This window comes from Pundamilia nyererei, unplaced genomic scaffold (genome assembly GCF_000239375.1).
Source record: "Pundamilia nyererei isolate P.nyererei 1_Seehausen unplaced genomic scaffold, PunNye1.0 scaffold00186, whole genome shotgun sequence".
In the NCBI taxonomy this organism is placed as follows: Eukaryota; Metazoa; Chordata; class Actinopteri; order Cichliformes; family Cichlidae; genus Pundamilia; species Pundamilia nyererei.
Window position 1 is genome coordinate 484,785 of NW_005187587.1, and position 21,090 is coordinate 505,874.

Genomic DNA, 21,090 nt, shown 5'->3' on the forward strand with positions numbered 1-21,090 from the left:
GTTTTTAATAATTCATTTATTAATAAATAAATGTATAATGTATAACTGTTACAGCTCGAAAGGCTGCAAGGCAAGGAGGAACACAACACCAGTTTACTTTTAAATGAACATCATTTATTAACAAAATGGTGCAGCCAGTAAGAAGTCCAGTGTGAAGGGTAGATGGTGAGGGAGCTGAGCCCATATACCTCACAGGAGTCTCTCACAGACATTGGCTGTGATGGTGACATTAACTCTGTAAAACAATGTAAATTCTAAAACTTCATAGGCGATGACTAATACTCTACTTCCAGAGATGCAGCGTCAACAAACTTAAAATGTCCTTACTGCTGTGCACCAGCCAGTGCAGAATGTCCTACAGAAACTTAAGGTGAGATAAAGAAATATTGCATCCTCTCATTTAACATTATCAATCCACTGTCGCCATACAGCGAGGCTTTTATTAAACACAGGCTCTCCTGCAAATGTGACAGATTCTCAGTTTAATGATGACAGAGTCTAATTTGTCTTTAAGACAAAGAAACTGGCAGAAAATGTAGGACTGATGGAAGGTTTACAAGCCAAGGTTTTTTTCTAAAAAAAATACTTAATGTGAAAACTGTTTTCCGAGATTAGCTTGCAGAGTTGTCTGACAAAATCCACTTTTAACCATTTGTTTCTCAGACTTAGACAAACTCTTACTGGATTTTTAAAATGAACTGTATTTTCATGTTGAATAAAATGTATTTAAATAGTTATTTGTGTCTCATGTTCAGGTGTGACTTCAACCGTCACTTTTGGGATACAGTGCATATCGGTATTGTCTTGGTGGCTGCATAGATGAGGGCTGTTTTTAAAAAAACAAACAAAAAGAAATTGTGTAACAGAACCTAAGGGGTGTGTGTCATGTCTGTAATCATTATACACCCCACAGCTTGACTTCAAAGCCCTTCAAAAATGGAAAAGAACAGGATTTGCAGTTTCCTTCACTGGGTCCCCCTCGTCTTTGTTCTGTCGTGCCCTTGTTTAATTTCCTCAAATTCCAGCTAGTCGATGACGATGGTGTGCATGGGTACCGCTGTATAATCCTGTCCTGTGTCATTTGTGTTGCTCTTGTAGCTCCATGGCCATCATTCCCCCCCCTGCCCACTACCTCTGGGAGGTGTCTTTCAAAGGCCCCACTTAGGGCGATGGATGACCAGCTGAGTGACGGAGATGAATCAATGGATGCAGCCTGTTCGTAGTGACTAGATTAGGAGACACCAACCAGCGCTGCAGCGAGCTGATGTTCTCTGGAAATTCAGGAAATACAGATCACATATTTGTTTAGTTTGTGTCAGCACAGAGACTGTATGCTGACTGCTCAACCTTGCGATGCTTGTTATGAGTTGTACATCCACAACAAATGAGCCAGAGAGCTGTAGCAGCGAGGGGAGCAGCTGCACCACTTCCTCCATCACTACCTCAGACCCTTCTTCTATGTCTGGGCACGGTCAACCCACCTTGCTTTCTGACACCACCCAGAATGAAGTGCCGCCCCCTCCTCCCCTCCCGCCCCCACCTCCTGGGGCACCGCCGCCCCCTCCGCCCCTGGCAAACACATCATCCAACCACAATGGGAGGAAAAAGCGCCGGGTCCGCAGCTTCTACTGGAAGCCTATCCCAGAGGAGAAGGTGCGCGGGAAGCCGAACATCTGGACGCTGGCGGTGCGGCAGCAGCAGTACCAGATCGATGTTCGCTCGGTGGAGGAGCTGTTTGGGCAGCAGGAGGATGCGGGGACGGGCCTCCGTGGGTCAGCAGCATCAACTGCAACATCAACTCACGTATCCCGATCACGCTCCTTTAAGGACACCAAGAAAGACGAGGTGAGTGACTGTCATGAAGGTTTAAGACGGGCGCTTAAAATACTGAACTTCTGACAATTAATGGTGAGTTTAGACTGCAGACATTAAGGTGGTGATTAAGGTTCAGGCATGAATTAACTAGATTAGATTTTTCTATTGAATGAGTTGTTAAATTATTGCAAGTATGAACTCCATCCACTCCCAGTGTCTCCAACCATGTCCAATACTGGTTAACTCAACATAGACAGTTGCAGCATGCTTTAAACACCATCTTTAGTTCAAACCACAAAAGTGCCCAGTTGCTATTTAAAAGTAGTAATTGGGCCTCAGGGGTCATTTTTTAAAAATGTATGTGCTGCACAGTCACGTGTTTTCTGTGCGAGTCGTACAAGCTTCTGAAGGAGGTTTGAACCTCACATAGAGACAACCAACAACACCCAGGAATGGGTGTGTTTGTTTGGCTGTATTTTAACTAGAGCTTCAACAGAGTTTTATCGTAGTGTCTTGTGTTTTTTTTCTTTCCTCAGGTCAACATCCTTGACTCAAAGAGGGGGATGAACGTGGGCATTTTCCTCAAGCAGTTTAAGAAGTAAGTTTCCCAACTGTTACCATTGATTATATTGACGTATATTGATTTGAAATCTGTGTTTTTGTAAGTTCACCAAAAGGCTTCAGTTAAGAATGAGGAAAAAAGATTTGTGCTCACTTTTTCAGTTTTGTCTTATTTTACAATATTGTATTATTCAGTAAAAAAAAAAAAAAAAGCAAACGCTAGATTTTTGGAAATATTTATGGGTGTTTTCTTGTTTGTTTGTTTTTGTGCCTCTTGAACACTAAAGAGACCCTACAATGACAATGGCCAGCAGTGGCCCCCAGATCATTTAAGTTTGAGACCCCTGAGCCACAGAATAAACCAGTGTATGAATGCAAAGTTAAAATCTGACTTTTAATCTGAAGTGCTTTGAATGGTCAGTAAGACATGAAAAGTACAAACCCATTTCTGAAATTTGTTGGGAAGTTATGTAAATAAGTGTAAAAGCAAAACAAACCATTGCAATGACTGAACATGCAACATTTTAAGACATATCGTGCTTCCATTTGCTCACACACACACACACTGAAACTTTGAGCATCACTTTAGTGGCAGTGGTGACGTAGTTTTCGTAAAACCTTTCTTGCTCTATGTTACAGGCAGTGTTTAATTTTGTCAAGTACAGAGCTACTTAAGGTAGAGGATTAAATGACCATCATTAGAAGAGCAGTGAGGTTTACCATAACCAAAGAGTTTACTGTGACCAACCAACAAAAAATCCCACGAACGGTTGTTTGACTTTAACTAAATTAGAGATTGTTTTTTATTTTCCCTCGTGGCTTTTCCAAGCACGCCTCTCATCAGCTCTTCATGCTGTTGCTAAGGACAGTTCAGATCAGATGCTATCATTATCATGGACACGTTCTCATTTTCAATCAATCAGTTTAACTTTCATAACTAAGGAAAGGGTCCAAATCTGTGCCAGGTAGTCTAATAAGCCTTCTTAGGCATCCATTGTTCTAAATTATTTGGTTCGGGAAGTTTCAAAGTGAGTTTGACCAGACTCAGGATTGAGTTGCATAACTTGTCTAGAATAGAGAGCAAAAAGTGTGTTAGGTATCTGTTTGCCTGAAGGTCTATTTGCATGGCTCTCCACAGGATTTTAATGACATTTGACTGCGAGCCATTGCACTGAGTCAAGACAGAGTAGGAGCAGTGACCTCATTACAGTCAGCGTTTACTTTTGTTTTTGTTGCTTTTTATTTTAAGGAGTATGCATTAATCTTCTGCTGCAATGCATTTGAGCCAATTATGCCATAAGCTGCACTTTACGCAGCACTTTACTATAAAACGACTGAAAACTCGAAACCTCAAACATAAAGTGAATTACTTTTACAGCTTGTTGTAGCATTTAATGATTTCCACCCCAGTCAGCTAAGAGCTTTTTTTTTTTTCTTCTTCTTTCTTTTTTTAATACACCTGTTACATTAGAAATATTTGGATCCTGTCACTGATATCAGTAGACGGTAGCCTGAGGCATAAACAAGAGTTTAAGCAAATTTGATTTCTTGCTGTGCTGGAGAATGTGACAGTGACAGCCCCAAAAACATAGATGTATATTAGTATATTGCATATATTAGAGTGATTTCTTATGTTTGCAATATGTTGTAGTATTTAAAATAGTTCAGTCTTTTACTGTCCTTGTTATCATGGAGCAACTGTAACCACATAATTTCCTTAGGGATTAATAAAGTATTCTGACTGTGATTGATTAGAAATTGTCTTTTTGTTGAAAATACCACCAAGTGGTTCCCGCCTTGTTTAAAAAAAATAAAAGGGGGGGGGGGGGGTTCCAACTTCAGTATATTCACACTCAGTCATCAGCCTACCTGCACAGGTCTACACCACAGAACTGGAAATGAAATTCCCATCGTTGATCGGGAGGGAAAATGTGTACCCTTCCTGGTGTTGGAACAATGAACCAGCTGTTTATCCTCTCATGGCTATTAAAGGGTTTGTGGGAATTTCCACAAACAGTCTAATATTATCTTTGTGAAAAACAAATAGATAAATAAATGTCTCATTTTTTTTTATATTGCACTGAAAAGTTCTTTATAGGCTTCAACGAGGCTTTGAACTTTTGCCGGGTTCGTTACTTAAAAATAAATAAATCTTATCTTTGTCTCCCCGTCTGATTCGGGGTCTCCACAGCATCTCACCCCACCCCTAACATCCTCCCCTATCACACCAGTATCCATCAGTCTCCTCTGTGTTCTTCGTCTGTTCCTCCTACCTGGCAGCTCCATCTTCAACACCCTTTGTCCAGTATATCCCCTTTCCATCGTCTGCACATGTCCAAACCATGTCGGCCTCGTCGCTCAAACTTGTCGTCAAACCGCTCAACCTGAATAATCACATGGAGCAAATAATTCCTTTTTCCACGTTCTCATCCTAACATTGCAAGAAATTCAGAAAATAAAACCTGGTAATTTAACCTAATAAAATAAATGACCATATCACGAGTTAAATAAACATGTATTGCATACCTTTTGAAGGCTGGCATTTGTTAAAGTGTTTGAATCACATCTAAGTGTCAGCTTACCTAATATTGTCTTTTTAGTCATTTTAAAGCCTCAAACATGAAAGTAGACCAGTTGTGCCCTAAAGGGTTTGTGAAAACAGATTTCTCTTTTATTTATATTGCTAATAAGAAAGCCAGGCAGAGACGCCTAATGCTCTCTGCAAAAGCTGTGTTTTGTGCCTTTGTAAACAGAGGAGGGCAGGCATTAAAGGAAGCACCTGTGCAATTTATCTCTGAACTTTACAGAAACAAACTGTCTTTCAGGTCCAACCGCTCCATTGTCGAAGACATACGAAAAGGAGAAGGAAAGATTTATGGAGCGGAGCTGCTCAAAGACCTGCTGAAGCTCCTGCCCGACGCAGAGGAGGTCCGTGTTTGTGTACTTGCCTGTGATTTTTAGCCAAGCATGAATAGCATTAAGCTTTTGAATCACAGAGCACAGCTAATGATAAAAGGCAGTTTACGTGGATTGAAAGCGCCCTGCTGAGCTTCCTGTTCCTCTTTATTTTCTCTGCAGATTAAGAAGCTGCAGGCATTCAAAGGAGATCCAGACAAGCTGACACTGGTCGATTCCTTTATGTACCTCTTGATCCAGGTGCCACGGTGAGTTGGTTTCAGTGGGCATGTGTATATAATCCAGTTTCCATTAAAAAGGAATGTCAAGTCAGCAGTTTGACAGTCAGTGGAAGATAAAGACTCAAAACTGAGTGCAGAGTTTCATGATTTTGTGCCGACTCTCCAAAGAGTTTACGGCTGCTCTCTGACTTGTATTTAATCTATCAAGTGTTCATTTTCAATAATATTAATACGACTGGGGAATGTTCACATTTGTCAGCTTTGTAAAAAAGGATATAATGCTTGATTTCATTTAATCTCCTTCCTTTGGATGATAAAACGGCCCATCCACACGTATAAAGGGTCTTATTACATAATATTTTCAGTTCATTCAACTGAAAACATGTTTTCATCTTTTCTGAACGGGGACTGTGTAACTTCCTTTGAATTTCCTTTTTGTCCAGCAGCACTGTGTGATAGCGCATTAAAATGGTATTAGTGTCATTCAGAGGATGCAGTCCCTGCAGGGATTATTATGGAGAACTAATGCAGACTGATTGGGCTGAAATGGAGCATTTGTCCAGTGAAATTAGTCAGAAGTCGTTTTTGGTTCGTGCTATAATTGAAATGATGATTAGAAAATATTATGAGGATGTTAAGGTGCTAAAAGTCGTCAAGTTTTACTGCCACTCAGCAGCAAGATGGAGTGTTAAGGTACTCTCCAGGGGGAAGCAGGAGGCATTTCTCTCAGCCTGCTGCATTATAATAACAATTTGTCTTTTCTTAAGGATCTCAGTGTTGAGCAAGAGAGTCGAATCTTTTCTCAGATTTAAACTCTGAACTCCGTCTCTGACAGGTTCGAGGTTCGGATTGAGGCCATGGTCCTCCAGGAAGAGTTCCTCCCTTGTTGTGCTGCGATGGGCCATGAGATTGATGTCGTCCGTGTTGTGACTAAACGTAATAATAACACACTGGCTCTAACACATTTGCACACACACAGAAAGCAGGACGATCTCATTTTGACGTGAGGACACTCATGACCAAAAAAAAAGCAGTTTCATTGAAATGTAACTTAAGAGTCGAGCAGCTCTATACATACTAGTTACTCACAGTGTTGGTTTATTAAAAAATGAATAAATAAAAAATAACTTTATATAGTCACCACAGTGTGACCTGTTAGGCCATGGACTACCATTTGAAAGACCTGAGTTTGGCTAGTTTGGTCATTTCGCTTGTTTTTTATTTATTTTTGTAAGCCAGCTGTACTCTGTTAAATGTATTGCTAGCTTGGGTAGCATCGTGCTATAATCTATCATTTACTGTAATGTTAAAAGGCACGCTAACCTTCACTAGCAGCATCCTTCCATACAGTTAGAGAGGTGAGTTCCAACCTCACATGTGAACACGATGAAGAAATGCCGCTGTGCTTTCTCAGACCTTTCAGTCAAAGTTAAACAAGCTGTGGCTGCGTTTATACACGCAATGTTTTATTGTGAATAACATATGAGGTTTTTTGTAATTTGCAATTCATCAGTGTCCCAACTTTTCTGGAGGAATTTTGTTCATGTTTAAAAAAACAAAACAAAAAAAACACCCTCTTTACAGTTGTCATAAAGAGGGAGAAGTTCTTGTACCATGAACATGTTTATTTCAGCTTTGAACGTGGATATTTTAACATACCGTAGGACTCTTTGGGGATGTTTCCAGCCTCAAGTGGCCACTTCAGGAACTGCAGTTTTGACACTTAAAATTTCAGTGGTGGAGGTTGCTGCAAGTCTCGCACTGACCACATTATGTAGTATTTATCATGTTTTTTTTACTTATTATCACTGAGACAAAGCTAAGCTGATGGAAACAGTATTTGTTTTGTATGGGTTATATAACAACGTGCTGGATCTTGTGACCTGATGGTAGCACTTAATAAGGGATCACTGTGATGATCCAAAAGGTTATTACAGTTTATCTCATGAATGTGCACACTAATATTATATCTTTTCTTTTTTTTTCTTCTGGAGCTAAAGCTGACATGTACTGTTGAATTTGTGATTTACTGTAAAATCACCATATTGATAAACTGATCTGGAAACCTTTTTAATTATTCTATTTTCAGCCACTGGTTGAACCAGGTTGCCATTTTAGCTGAGTCACACTGTCTTGCGTCTTTGTGCTGTATTGGATTTTATCTTAAGACCCTCCTCTCCAGTACTGTGACCTTTTCACTGCATTGCAGGGCAATCACTTAAACACTGTGTGGAATAATTACCTGTAACTTTTATGACAAAATATAATTAAAACTTTTCAATGTGCTAACATTTACCCTTTTACTTTAAAGTGGTAATTTTAGGTTTATGACTGAATCACACAAGGACACATTACTGCTGATAGATTTCCTGTATGGTAGTGATAAATGAAAACGAGATGGTTTGTCATACATCTTCTCTGGAGTCTCTAATTGAGTTTATATTGATATCTCCTTAAAGAGCTGATGAGCTGTGAGGAGCTTCATGCTATCCTGCATCTGGTGCTGCAGGCAGGAAACATTATGAACGCGGTAAGAGCTTCTCAGGTTACGTTCGTATACGCGAACACATCTCCGCTGCCTCTGAACACGCAAGATGTATCGATTCAGTCCTGATTTTTTATTTTTTTTTGTATTTTTCCAGATAAATAAATAATAAAACCTTTTGTCAGTATTTGTTGGAAACCAAAACAAAATCACTGCTCAGAGAAGAAAGCTGTACTGTGGTCTCTCGCTATAACGCGGTTCACCTTTCGCAGTCTCGCTGTTTCACAGAATTTTTTTGGTGCAATTTTGCATGCTTTTTTTTTTTTCTCACAGCGCATTGTGTTCTGCATCCTGATTGGCTGTAGACCATTGTCAGGCAATCTCGTGCCATGCCTCCTGTACAGTACAGAATGCGTTCAGCTTGTCAAATTTACATAAATCTTCGTTAGCAGTGTGACTCTGAAGTGCTGCACTGTATGTTTGTACGTTTTCTCCCCAACAAATAATTCATTCTATATTGGACCTGTTTTTCTACGAAGGTTTGAACTTGTTTAAACAAGAGAGAAAAGTGTTAATGTTCATGCTTGTCTGAGAAAAGTGTCTAAAGTGTGTAGTGAGGGGTTTTACAGCCTTAAAATATCTATAATAATTAAAAAAAATAAAGTTGGCTACTTCGCAGATTTCACCTATCGCGGGTTATTTTTGGAACGTCACACCTGCATTAAACGAGGGACCACTGTATCACTCGGGCAGAGTCTTATTGTTTCACGTTATTTCCAGCTGTGATTCTATGATATTGTTCATTTCTCTGTGTAAAATATCCCTCTGTTCTCAGGGTGGCTATGCAGGGAACGCTGTGGGATTCAAGCTGTCATCCCTCCTTTCACTGGCTGACACCAAAGCCAACAAGCCGGGGATGAACCTGCTGCATTTTGTGGCCATGGTCAGTGACGCTGTAGTAGAGTACACACAAAACACCTGTAGACACTGCAGATGTTTGTAATGTGGATTCAGTCCTGGTTTCAGAACCACTTGAGCATGGAATTACATTACCGCTTACACTCACTGGCCACTTTAGTAGGTACAGCTGTTCGACCGTTCGCACAGGTCAGCAAATGACGTGGCAGCAATTCATTGCATTTAGGCATATAGACACAGTCACGTGTCGAGTGCGGGTTCACAGAGAAGGGTGTGCAAAAAGAGGAGATGACCAGCAGCAGGGTGAAAATGCCTTGTGGATGCTAGAGGCCAGAGAAGAACGGCCAGACTGCTTTAAGATGATAGAAAGACAGATAACCAAGATGTGCAGGAGAGCATCTATGAACACACAGCACATTGAACATTGGAGCTGATGGGCTACACCAGCAGAAGAGCATCACTGGGCACCACTCCTGTCAGCTAAAACGACATGAAGGCATGTATCTGTCCTGTGCTTCTGGCTGTTGGTGTAATGCTGTGAGGGATATTTTCCTGGCACACTTCGGGCTCCATAATGCTAACTGAGCAACAGTTAAACACCACAGCTTACCTGAGTATTGATGCTGACCTTATCCTACTGTTATGAGCACAGTGTACCATCTTCTGCTTCCAGCATGTCACAAAGCTCAAATCATCTCCAACTGGTGGCCGATTACCAGGTTTCAGGTGTTGAATTAATTGTTTGTTTGCACTGTGTCAAACCTCTACTCTGTGCATTTATCTTAAAAATGATGAATGGTTATATTAACAGGTTTATGGTTGTATTAACAAGACGATAGCAGAACTGAAAAAAGCTGGATTAACCTCACAATAAGCAAAGATGCATTTACTGTACAAACACTGTAGGAAAGTCTGTCATAAAGAAATTCAAATCAGTGTTTTACAGCAGTGATGAGAAAACTGTTTGACCACTGAAGCTGCAGGAGAGCAGGTGGACAGCAGATGGTGACAGGAAACGGCACAGAGCCAAGAACGGCTCGCCAAGCAGTTACATCACCATACAGATATTGGTCCTTCATCACAACAACTACGCCACTTTATCTTGTACAAAATCAGACATTTAGATGTTGACTGTGCGATGTCTCTCTCCATGCAGGAGGCGAAGAAAAAGGACGAGAAGTTGCTCACGTTTCCTGAGAAGCTTCAAGATGTCCAGAGTGCAGCCAGGTAATCGAAGGGAATCAAATCCTTGCCAGTGAGAAATGTAGGAGTCCATTATCAGTTTTGCAGTCATGCAGAGGTGATAATGGACTCGTATAAAAGCTGTTTATTCTCCAAGTGCATGCAGTCTGAAGCAGGGTGAGTTAAGGACTGTGAGAGCATAAGTGTCAGTTTGTATCAGTCAGTTGCACAGCAGACATCAGTTTTCTGTAAAGCCTCTGTAAAATGAAATGATTTCCAAATTAACCACCATCACATTTATTAAACAGCCAAATTTTCTGATGGGAAACATAATGAGGCGCTGAAGACGACGATTGCCGTAGTATTTTATTGATACGGCCAAGCACAGCCTCATTAACCAGGCTGACGTCTAATTTAGGTGTAGAACAGGAGTTATATTCACAGCACAGTCTCAGGCTCTGTCAGCTTCACAAGGTCATCTCTGTGCTGTCAGTGCAGATACTGCACCGCAGAGAATTACTCCTCCCTCCTGCCCTCAGGATAGAGACCCTGAAAGCATTTCTCCCTGCGGTCTACATTTTCAACAGTTTGGAAGTGCATTCATCAAATTAATGTCACATGTTTGTTTGTTTTTTTAAGTAATATAAGGAAGACCGCTTACACTCCTGTCCGTCAGTTTTTATGTAATAACAAGTACAAGTGTGTTTTAAATATCTTTCTCCTGTGTTCATGTAGAATTTCAGTGGAAAACATTGAGGAGGAGTTTTCCTCCTTGTATGTCCGAATCAAATCCCTGGAAGAGAAAGTTCAAGGAGACCAGGAGCTGCTGCAGCAGCTGGAGCCCTTCCTGCAGGTGAAGCAGCAGCAGTTAGTTATGTAATACATTGTGTACACAGACACATGTACAGAAAGTTGGATCCAGCCCGCTCCACATTTGTGAAGCTGCTGACTTAAGTGCTATAGATAATGACTTGTGTAAAAGTGGATGATGCGTTATGAATAAAAAGTGTGCATGTGTGCTCGGTCTCTTGTCTTAGAGTGCAGCACTGACACTTCAGGACTTAAAGAGGCGCAGGCTGGATCTGCGTAAAGAGGGAAGTACTCTCATCGATTTCTTTTGTGAAGACAAGGACACGTTCAAGCTGGACGAGGGCTTCCGGATCTTTCAGGACTTCTGCATCAAATTCAAGAAAGCTGTTAAGGTCTGCTTGAGTGAAGCAATAATTCTGGGTTATTATAATCTCCTATGATGTTGTCATTTCTTGCTTGTCTTCTACATGCGTGGTAATTGTTCATGGTGATCCACTGTTAAAAAAACTCAAAAATAAGTGAGTTGGATGTCACCATCATTCATGTTCCTGATTCTCAGAATTCTCCTTCCTTACATTTCTGTTTCCATCAGGACAACACGGACCGGGAGTTGAAGGAAGCAGCCAGACAGCGTCGTCTCAAAGAACTGGAGGAAAAGCGTTTTGCGTGGTCGAGCGGGGATCAGACCGGCGGATTTGGTCGCAGCAGCAGCGAGAACGACGTGGAAATGCTCACCAAGGAGGGCCTCCTGGAGTTTTTCCAGAGGTCTCAGAGTCCACACTGCCCGCTGGAACGTTCTGCCAGCGCACGCCGACACCGACACACCATGACCTCCATAGCAGATCGTGAACTCCAGGGATACTTGGAGCTGTTCGGAAGCACAGGGAACACCTCTGACTTTTCAAAATTTAACAGCCTACCTCGGTTAGGCCGTCCTATCCAGCGGAGGATGGCCCCCTGGATGTTAGGCCAGGACAATAACCGGGAACTGGGCCGTGAAAGAAAAGCAACGTCTCCGCATTCAGAAACTGAGCCGATCGTCTCACACGCCAAGTTTTCTTCCTCTGAGCTAAACGATAACGGGGACAACAACAACAACAACAATTACTCATCTGTGTCAGAGAGCAGCGCTCTGCCTCGGCCCTTTTGTGTCTTTCAGAAGCCTGCCCATATTCCCAACCCAGCAATTACTGGCCACATGAGTGTTAGTGTGGAGAAGCATACTTTAGTCCGAGGTCCTCAGGCTTTTGACCTAATCAGTCCAAACAATAACAGCAATCACATGCACTTTGTCAACCGGGGGGACGTTGTGGTGACGGATCTGGAAATAGGGAGACAGTCACCACCCAAGAATCTGGACAACCTTTCACATGATACATTCTTGGAAAGGGGGGGAAATCTAAAGGTAGTATGGGAAGATACAATAGTTCCTCCAACTCAGGCTGGGGTCTCTCCTCAGAGAGAGAAAGACGAAGAGGACTACAGCACAGTTTCATCCACAACCTGTGATACCCCTCTTCCACTAGATACCTCTGTATCCAACAAGAAGCCAATGTTTTATATAATGGACTGCACAGAAACGGACATCTCTGTCACCTTGGATTGCTCTGAGGTGGAATCCTCTTCTACAAAAGAAGGACTTCATTTCCAAACAGCTGACTGCATCAAAGATCAGGAGAGTCGGCAAGACCCGCAATCCACATCTCCCAACGACCAGTCTGCTTCAACTAATGAGCTCTCAGCCCCCAAATCTGTGGATGCAGCATCTATGGCTCCATCTACTACCACAGAAGAGTGGGACACGGAGAGCTGCGACACCGCTGAAGGAAAACAGACTGCGGGGAAAGATGCACAACGAAGCAGCCGAAAGCCAGCGCCTACAAAGAGCAAAGGCAGCAAAGCAACCAAAACCAGTGCAGGCCATGGTGTGCGAACGCTGGCCAACAACGATAACCAGGGTATGCGGAAAGTCATCCCTATTACCAAGCTGACCAGGACAGGTAGCAGCAGGCGAGCAGAGAAACCTGCAGTTCACGATAGCGGGGAGACACGGCGGCCTCCCCGTGACCAGAGCACTCCGGCAAGAGGAAGGAGCGAGAAGACAACGAGACCTCCTCGGCACTCCAGTTTGCCTCCTGATGAGTCAAAAGCCCAGAAGGGAGGTGCTCTCACGGGCAGCGTTTCTAGATGGGCACGTGATTCAATGCCTAGGAAAGCTTCAATCCACAAGCCAAGCGCCAAACCCGTGAGGAACATTCCCAAGCCGGCGCCTGAGGAGAAGATGTGCCGCTCTACTATGAGAGCCCTCGCTCAAGCTCAGGCTCAAGCTCAAGCTCAGACATCTCCTGAGAACAGCAGTTCACACACACACAGTGCAAAAAACACTTCTGGAGTCCCCAGCTTCGCCCGCAATACTGTGGCCTCGTCTTCCAGGACCAGGAAAGAGCTGGGCCCTCCGTCGGTCCCTTCCACCCCGTCTCGCAGCCCCTCCCTCCTGGGTCGACAAAAGCCGACCCGGGCATCACACGCAGGTCACACCAGTGACGAGCGGCCACAGGCAACAAGCCTGCGGCGGGTGCAAAGCGTGAAGGCAACAAGCTGCAGCACCTACCGTAGCGAGACCCCGCCTCCCCCTGTAGCACGTGAGAACGTTCGTAAATCTAGCAGCTTCTCTGAAAAGTCTGTGCAGCCCAGAGACTTGATGACATCCAGCAGAAGCAGGAAGCCGAGCTGGAAGTAAAAAACAAAACAAAACAAAAAAAACCTGACTGCAGGATAACAGGAAGCAGGAAGAGAGGACTTTTTTTTTTTTTTTTTTTTGCTTGTTTTTTGTTTTTTTTTACCTGCTTCGGCGTGAACTCACGTTCGCTCTGCTCGTCTAGAGTTATCCATGCATATCAAACAAAAGCATGTTAAGCTTTCTCACTGTGTAAGAATCCCTCTGTAGCTGGCTCTGTATCAGGTTTACGAATCACAAAGAGCAAGATGCAATGAAGTGCACACATTCCTCATTTCCTCTTCTTGTTTTTTGTTTTTGTTTCTAAGGGTCGGAAGAAATCTAAACTGACAAGTGGCGAATTGGTGCTTTTACACTGCAGCCTCTTTGCCTGCTTAGCTGTCTGCGTTCAGTATGTTTTGGTGTCTGTGACGCTGTTGACGTCAGACACGACTACATAAAGCTGCTAATTAGCTCTGACAGACTTGAGACCGACTTTCAGCGTCTGTTTCATTCAGGGTTACGAGATTTGTTGTACCTCACCTCGCTGCTGTCACGGTGTCTTTTTCACTTTGCTGCTTCTTCCCGTAGACTAACAGCGCTCCGTTTGCTTTGTGATTCTTTTTGCTTGATACCTCAGAACGATCGCAGTGGCCTTGCACCAGCAGAAAAAGTAGACTTGTTCATTTGGTTCTGCATGATGATGACGATGTAGACAAAATCAGATCAGTTTTACAAAAAAATAACTGCAATGTCACTTTTTAAGAAATTCCTGGTATACTGTATTAATGTTACAACAATATATAAAAGTCACACATATTATGCCAGTGTGTATACCAACCGTGGTACTTCTCGTACTGTATCAGTAGTTTGTAAATGTGTTAGGACTCCTCCATAATATTTTGGAGTAGACATGCACGTGGGAAATGTTTCCTGTTTCAGCTAATACATGAAAAAAACGCTAACGCTGTGAAAGAAAACCACCGAGCGCAACAGAAACACAAAGACACTGATGCCATCATCAGTCATGTTTTTAGAGTCTGACCTAATTTTTCTACTGTGAACATTGTCGTCTCATATTTTCTCTAGGCTTGTTCAATTACAACAGTAAGCCCGTGGTTGTAATTCAGCCTGGATCTAGTTTGTTGCTGTCATGAGTGTCAGAAACAGGCTCATTTAAATTTATCCCCAGTGATAAATTTATTATTAAAAAAAAAAAGAAAGATTCGCTGTACTGAAGGTTTTTCCTTAAATTCTTGGAAACAATTTCAAGCATTTAAAAACACTCAGAATAAGATGTTCAGAGAGTTTCTCAGGCTGCGACTGCATTTTCTCTTCGTTCAGTCAAAAATGACTCTAGGACAAAAGTATGGTTCACGAATGACAAACTCAAAAATAGATTAGATACTTTGTTGCACCAGTGTGAACAAAAACAGCTGGCAGAGGTTATACATTTTCTTCTACATCACACAAATTGAACATAAACATGCTAAGATGATATAATGTTATAGTATATGCACTATATGGACAAAACTACCAGCTACAGATTACACTGACAGGAGCTGCTTGGACATGGAAACACAAAACACAATACTGCGCTAATACTTTTGTTTATTTCTGTAGTGCAACCAAACCAAATGTTTCTCCAAATGAAGTATTAGCTGTTTGTAAATTCAGATGGTTTGATGAGCTTTTAAGGATTCAGTAAAAATCTTCAGTACAGCAGCAGGAGCTGACAAACGACGGTCTTTGCTTTTCAGATGTTGGAAGTTCTTCATGTTTCAGAAAATAAAAAGTAATGTAAACATCATGTAAGTGCAGCACCGCCGACCACTTTGCACCACTTGCCTTTTAGAATACATTGTGCCATTGCCTTGATGGAAACAACACTCTCAACAGTGCATTGCCTTAAAGCTTAATGTAGCCGATCAATCACCAGTAGAAGCTCCTTGATTGTAAAAGGAGAGTAGAAACTTTACTGCCTTCCATCACATCAAAGTCAAACTCTGCTGGTCACTTTGTAAATAATGTAAAGATGTTTTCTGACCATTCATATGTTTATATTTCATAAAAACATAAAGAGTAAGAGAATAAATCATGTGTGCACGCACAGATGTTTAAAAAGCAAGGGTCGACCTGTAGGGTGTGGACACGCTGCGAGTGTCTTCCTGTTCCCTGTCATGCAAATGAAACTGATGGACTGATGACACAATAGGCCCAGTGTGACAAACCACTGTGTGTGTGGCCTGACGCCACCTAAATATAGATCCTCCTGTTACAGTATCAGAGTTATTTAGGGCTGTGATAGTTGCTATTAACACATGTTTTCAGGAATTTTAAATCCCACCAGTAGCAAAAATCAGAAGTAATCTTCAAGCCCATCAAACCAAAGGAATCATTTGCGATGCTTGTTTTTGTCCAACCATCTGAACCAGCTGTTTGTTTTCTAAATAAATTAGAAATCTCACATTTTCAGCACTAAAATAATGACTTCTGAACTTAATGTCTGTCTGGAGCAGTTACATTAAAATGTATTTGATGTATGAAAAAACAAGTGGATGTGTTTGAACATTTTGGAAAACCCTTAACTGACACTTTTAGACTCCTTTGAGATCTTTGAAAGATTGCCCTTCTGTAAATGTAACCTTTTTCAGACTACACTGACAAAAAAAGAAAAGTGTCCACTTCATTTCTAACCAAAGCTGAGTCATGGAAATGTCCACTCTTTAAAAAAAACAAACAAACAGAAAACTCCAACTGTTTGATGACCTCATGGAAAGATGATGCTTCCACAACCGCGCCATCATTTTAAGCTTTACAATGGGTGCCCTTTACATTACATGACAACAGCTTACAGCAGCAGAGCTGCTTGTGAGTTTGAATGCTTGTTCGCTCTCGTCACCACAGCTTCTGCATTTAAGGAATGGTTACCATAGTAACATTAGTTTCCATTATAAAGTGTCCTGTCAGCTCTGTACAGCAACACCTTCGTCACGTTACAAGTTTTGTAGCGCTGCTTAAAAGTTACGTGACTTTATAAAGTTTGGAGTGAGTCATTTTTATCTGTTGTATTTCGTTACTGACACACGCCGACTCCACTGCAACAAGCCTGTCTTACTGTAGCATTCGTTGCCCAAGGATGTATTTGTACTCTGATGTGATTCTCTGAGAATAGGACTTGTCTTTTGTTTTCACAGCTGAGGCAAATAGGTGCTCTGCTGCTCTGCTCGGTCATCTCTAAATCTGAAGTTTCATGATTGGAAAAAACAAAAAAAGCTCCAATACATAAAGAAAATGACCACCTCTGATCACTAGACCGCAGGGCTGCGAAATGTGTTATTACTGTTCCACTTTATATCTCTGATGCTGATATAAATAAATCACATTGCTGTGTAAACTGGAAACTTGCTCCTCCCATTTCTTTAACATTTTTTCTGCATGCACAGAAAAGCTCACGCCCCCACTGGAGGCACTTTTGAATTCATTACATAAATCCAAGTAGAACAACAAATGAAAGATCAGCACATGAGCGTCAGCAAACTCATGTTTGTTTAGTTTTCCTTTCAGAAGTCATTTTATTTTATAATGTTCCTCTTGTTCATCCAAGGCCCACTTACAGTGGCGCTGTGTCCCACAGATGGGTCCCGCCCCACAGTTTGAGAATCAGTGATTTCTAATTGAACAGATGGATATCCGGTAATAATCATGAATGTTTGAAGAATCTGGTCTGCTGAGCAGGCTGAAGTTGTGCATATTTAATAGTCGGCATGATGATGTACGATGGTGAAATCAACAACTACACCTTCTACAGAGAAATACTGCTGAAAGTTTGCTAAACTAACTATTTCTGCTCCGTGGATTCACAATCTGAGCCCTGAATCTACTGTTGCTCATTAATATTACACTGCTGAGGGAGGCTGCTGCTATTGGGGAGTGCATTATCATAGACCTGTGCTTCTATCATATAACTGTGACAAACAAATGTGATCTCTGTGTTAAACAGAAAATTAGGCTTTAACAAGATGATCTAGTAATTTTACTGACTCAGTGTATGGAAAAATACTTCCCCCTCTATGTTTACACCACTAGAGTGCAGCAGAGTATGTCTGAGCTCTTCTGTGACTCAAACACATGCTTGTCTCCACCTACCTTACCACATCATGCCTTCATAAACTGCACCCTCTGCTGTATTTTCCCAGTAATAATGATTTTTCTCAGAAACAAATATGCATAGTTTATTGCAGAATGTTAAAACAAATTCACAAAACTAATAATGCTGTATAAATTATATAATACTGTATGATCATTCAAAAGCTGGTCTGAGAATTGTCTCTCTTCCTGTAAAATTAAAGCCAGCATGTTAACACAGCAGGTCTAGAAGTGTATTCACTGTGTGGAAGAATCTTTTTTTGAGGTTTGTGTACATCACCTAAAAGAATCTTTGACAAATGCATGAATGATAATGATAAAACCATCAAGGACTCAGTTGTTTGACAGTACACTTATCTATTCTGTACATCCATAATGATTTTGATTTAAGCCCTTCTGTAGTGTCTCCTTAATATTCATACAGATGGTGTTATAGATACTCAGGAAGACCTCGGAGGTGCCATGGTGATGCCACAGGGTTAACCTGAAAGGACAAGTTCAGCTTTCAGAATGTTTTCTGGCTTTTCAGTTCCTCTTCAGAGATTTTAGAGGGTTTGCTGTTACATACCCGTTGGTTTAATGCCAGGACTTTTTTGTTTTTGAATGATTGTACACAGCAACATAGTAAAAAAATCAATAATCATGTTTTTCTGATTCCAATTTCCTAAAAAAAGATAGCTCAAGGTCGCGGTAAGGACACCAAACAAACCTGACTGTCACTTGGACACCCACAAGGTGGAATCTGCTCGGCCTCGTGATGACTTCAACAAACTTTTCGAGCTGACATTAATAATTTTTGGCGATTGTCTCCCAAGGGATTCCCGCTCTTCAGTTAAGTGCCCATCACCATGTCAGATGGATGGAATAAATGATTTACGCTGACCTGAAATGCGTCACACAGTGTTGGAACACTGGAAAGCTGTCTGCACACTGACCGGTCGCTCTTCTTGTGCTACAGCTGACATTAAATGTAAGATCATTGCTCCATTCAAGAAGGAAAGCCTGGAAAACCCTCCTCTATCCCTGTTCTGCAGGCACATGTAGACCTCATAGCAAAGGAAGCGTGTCCCATCCCTCAAGTTTACCCAGTTTCACTCTGTAAAATGTAGACGTGTGTGTATATATATATATGTATGTATATATTACCATTATTACCATAAAATGCAGCACACACAGGTCTACTGTGAATGAGTCGTCCATCCTAACATGCAGACAGACAGCAGATAATAGAAGCATAATGCAGCATCATGAGGAGATAAAAAAACAACAGCACAGACAGCGTTCTGCATGTTTTTTTTTACAGAGAAGGGCTGTAAGCCTGTCAGTATTCATAGAGATAAGCTATCTATCTGCCACGATCACAGAATACAGGCAGACTATTGTTTGCATACGATAAATGGCACATCATCGTGTGACATATCTAAAAGATTACACGGAGACAGAGCAGGATAATGTGGAGTTTTTTATTCAGCGAGGTGAACTTCACAGTCTGAAAATTCTCCATTGCACATAGACATGAGTTCATTTTCTAAAATCACTGATCCTGTCTTCTGTTTTAGATACCATTTAACCGCTTAATGAAATCAACAAGGATTTGATACGTTGATAGTGATTTTTCTACTCTTTGAGGACACAGTTACAGCTCAGACATGTTTCATCTCTTCAGGAGTCGTTGATATGGTCGCCCATCGATAGATAAATGGTAAGACTGGTCTCAGTCAAGCCCTGCAGCAGACTGGTGACTTGTACAGGGTTTACCCCGCCTCTCGCTCTGTGACAGCTGGGATAGACTGGATGAATGGGTGAATGTTGTCAGTCACGTAAACACTGGAAAACACATCACACGCCTACAACAGTCAAATAAAAAACCCACAAACATTAATGTGCAATGTTAGATTTGGTTAATAATAATACGACCTGTGACTAAGAGGGCGTTTGCCCTTGAACTGAATAGAATTTCAATGTGTTTTACTTGAACTGACTGGTAGTTTGATTAGAATAAGGGTGTGATAACTGAAGATTTTACAGGAAAGAAGACACAAATTATACTGTAAGTAATTTTACGTAGTGCACAAAAAAGCATTTCCTCATTTTACTGTATTTACTGTAAATATGCAATACTTTGAGGGGCAGGGGTATCATGAAGTGGCTTTTGTGTAGAAAATTTAAAAAGAAAGAAAAGAAATAACTAAACAGTAGTAAACTGCATTTTTATATGTAATACAGGAAGACAATTGAACTGTGAAATGTCTATGATGGAAGCAAATATAAAAGAAAAGAAAATGTAAAAAGCCAAAGATTACTTACAGTAGATTTATTTGTTTTTCCTTGTAAAAAGTTGAATCGGTACTCCGTTATTCTAGTGTATCCACAAGGATTTGTAGATAAATTATAATTATGTGCTAATTTTTGATAAAATTGGTTGGAATTGCATAAATAATAAGGCAACTGTACCCTAAGTCACAGGCCATATTATAAAGCACTACTTAAATATATTGATATGATAGAAGTTTTACTGATTTTATTCTTTTAAACATGGGAATGAAGTTTCTGCCAGGAGGACAGAGGAAAGGAGGAGCCTCCAAGGTGAGTATGATGAGATTTTACATTGATGGTTTGAGACTGTACTTGTCTGAGTGTTAAACAGGTGCACGAGGGGAAGCTGGCAGGCAGACGGGATTCCAGGGAGATCCAGGGAAAAGGCTGGAAGTATCTTTTGAACTTAGTGTTATCACTTTAGAGAACAAACAAGAGAGCCAGGTTGATGACAACACCAACAATAACCTGATAGAGAGCAGCAGCCTGAGTTGGTCCTTAATAATAATAATGGATTGGATTTATATAGCGCTTTTCAAGGCACCCAACGCGCTTTACAATGCCACTATTCATTCACACACTGGTGGAGGCAAGCTACGGTTGTAGCCACAGCTGCCCTGGGGCAGACTGACAGAAGCGAGGCTGCCATATCTCCCCTCTGGCCATCACCAGTAGGGTAAAGTGTCTTGCCCAAGGACACAACGACCAGGACAGAGAGCCCGGGGATCGACCCGGCGACCTTCCGATTATAGATGCGCTTCCCAACCCCCTGAGCCACGGTCGCCCAAATAGCATGAGTCAATGATCCAGTGCAGAATGGGTGTGGTGGAGAAAGCCTCAGAGAAAGAAACTCCACCTGCAGTCAGGCAAGCGAGAAAACGCCAGCCCGTTACTCCACCCGAGAGTGAGAGAGAGCTACAACAGACAGAAGAGAGACAACAGAGGGAGGAAAAAGGAGAAAACCTCAGATCTGCCAGGACCATAACAGAAACTATTATGTA

At 41.6% G+C, this 21,090-nt stretch overlaps 1 protein-coding gene across 1 annotated transcript in view; it reads left to right on the top strand.

The window, feature by feature from the left end:
• fhdc1 (FH2 domain containing 1) overlaps nt 1-13,678 on the top strand; it is a 27,278-nt gene extending 13,600 nt beyond the window's left edge. The window contains exons 2-12 of the mRNA XM_005746969.2: nt 1,099-1,845; nt 2,352-2,413; nt 5,202-5,304; nt 5,455-5,540; nt 6,349-6,449; nt 7,973-8,043; nt 8,834-8,941; nt 10,073-10,143; nt 10,834-10,951; nt 11,136-11,300; nt 11,501-13,678. Coding sequence (XP_005747026.1) covers nt 1,354-1,845; nt 2,352-2,413; nt 5,202-5,304; nt 5,455-5,540; nt 6,349-6,449; nt 7,973-8,043; nt 8,834-8,941; nt 10,073-10,143; nt 10,834-10,951; nt 11,136-11,300; nt 11,501-13,648 — 3,525 coding nt within the window. The 5' untranslated portion in view covers nt 1,099-1,353 and the 3' untranslated portion in view covers nt 13,649-13,678. The remainder of the gene's footprint in view (nt 1-1,098; nt 1,846-2,351; nt 2,414-5,201; nt 5,305-5,454; nt 5,541-6,348; nt 6,450-7,972; nt 8,044-8,833; nt 8,942-10,072; nt 10,144-10,833; nt 10,952-11,135; nt 11,301-11,500) is intronic.
• Nucleotides 13,679-21,090: the final 7,412 nt, after the last annotated feature.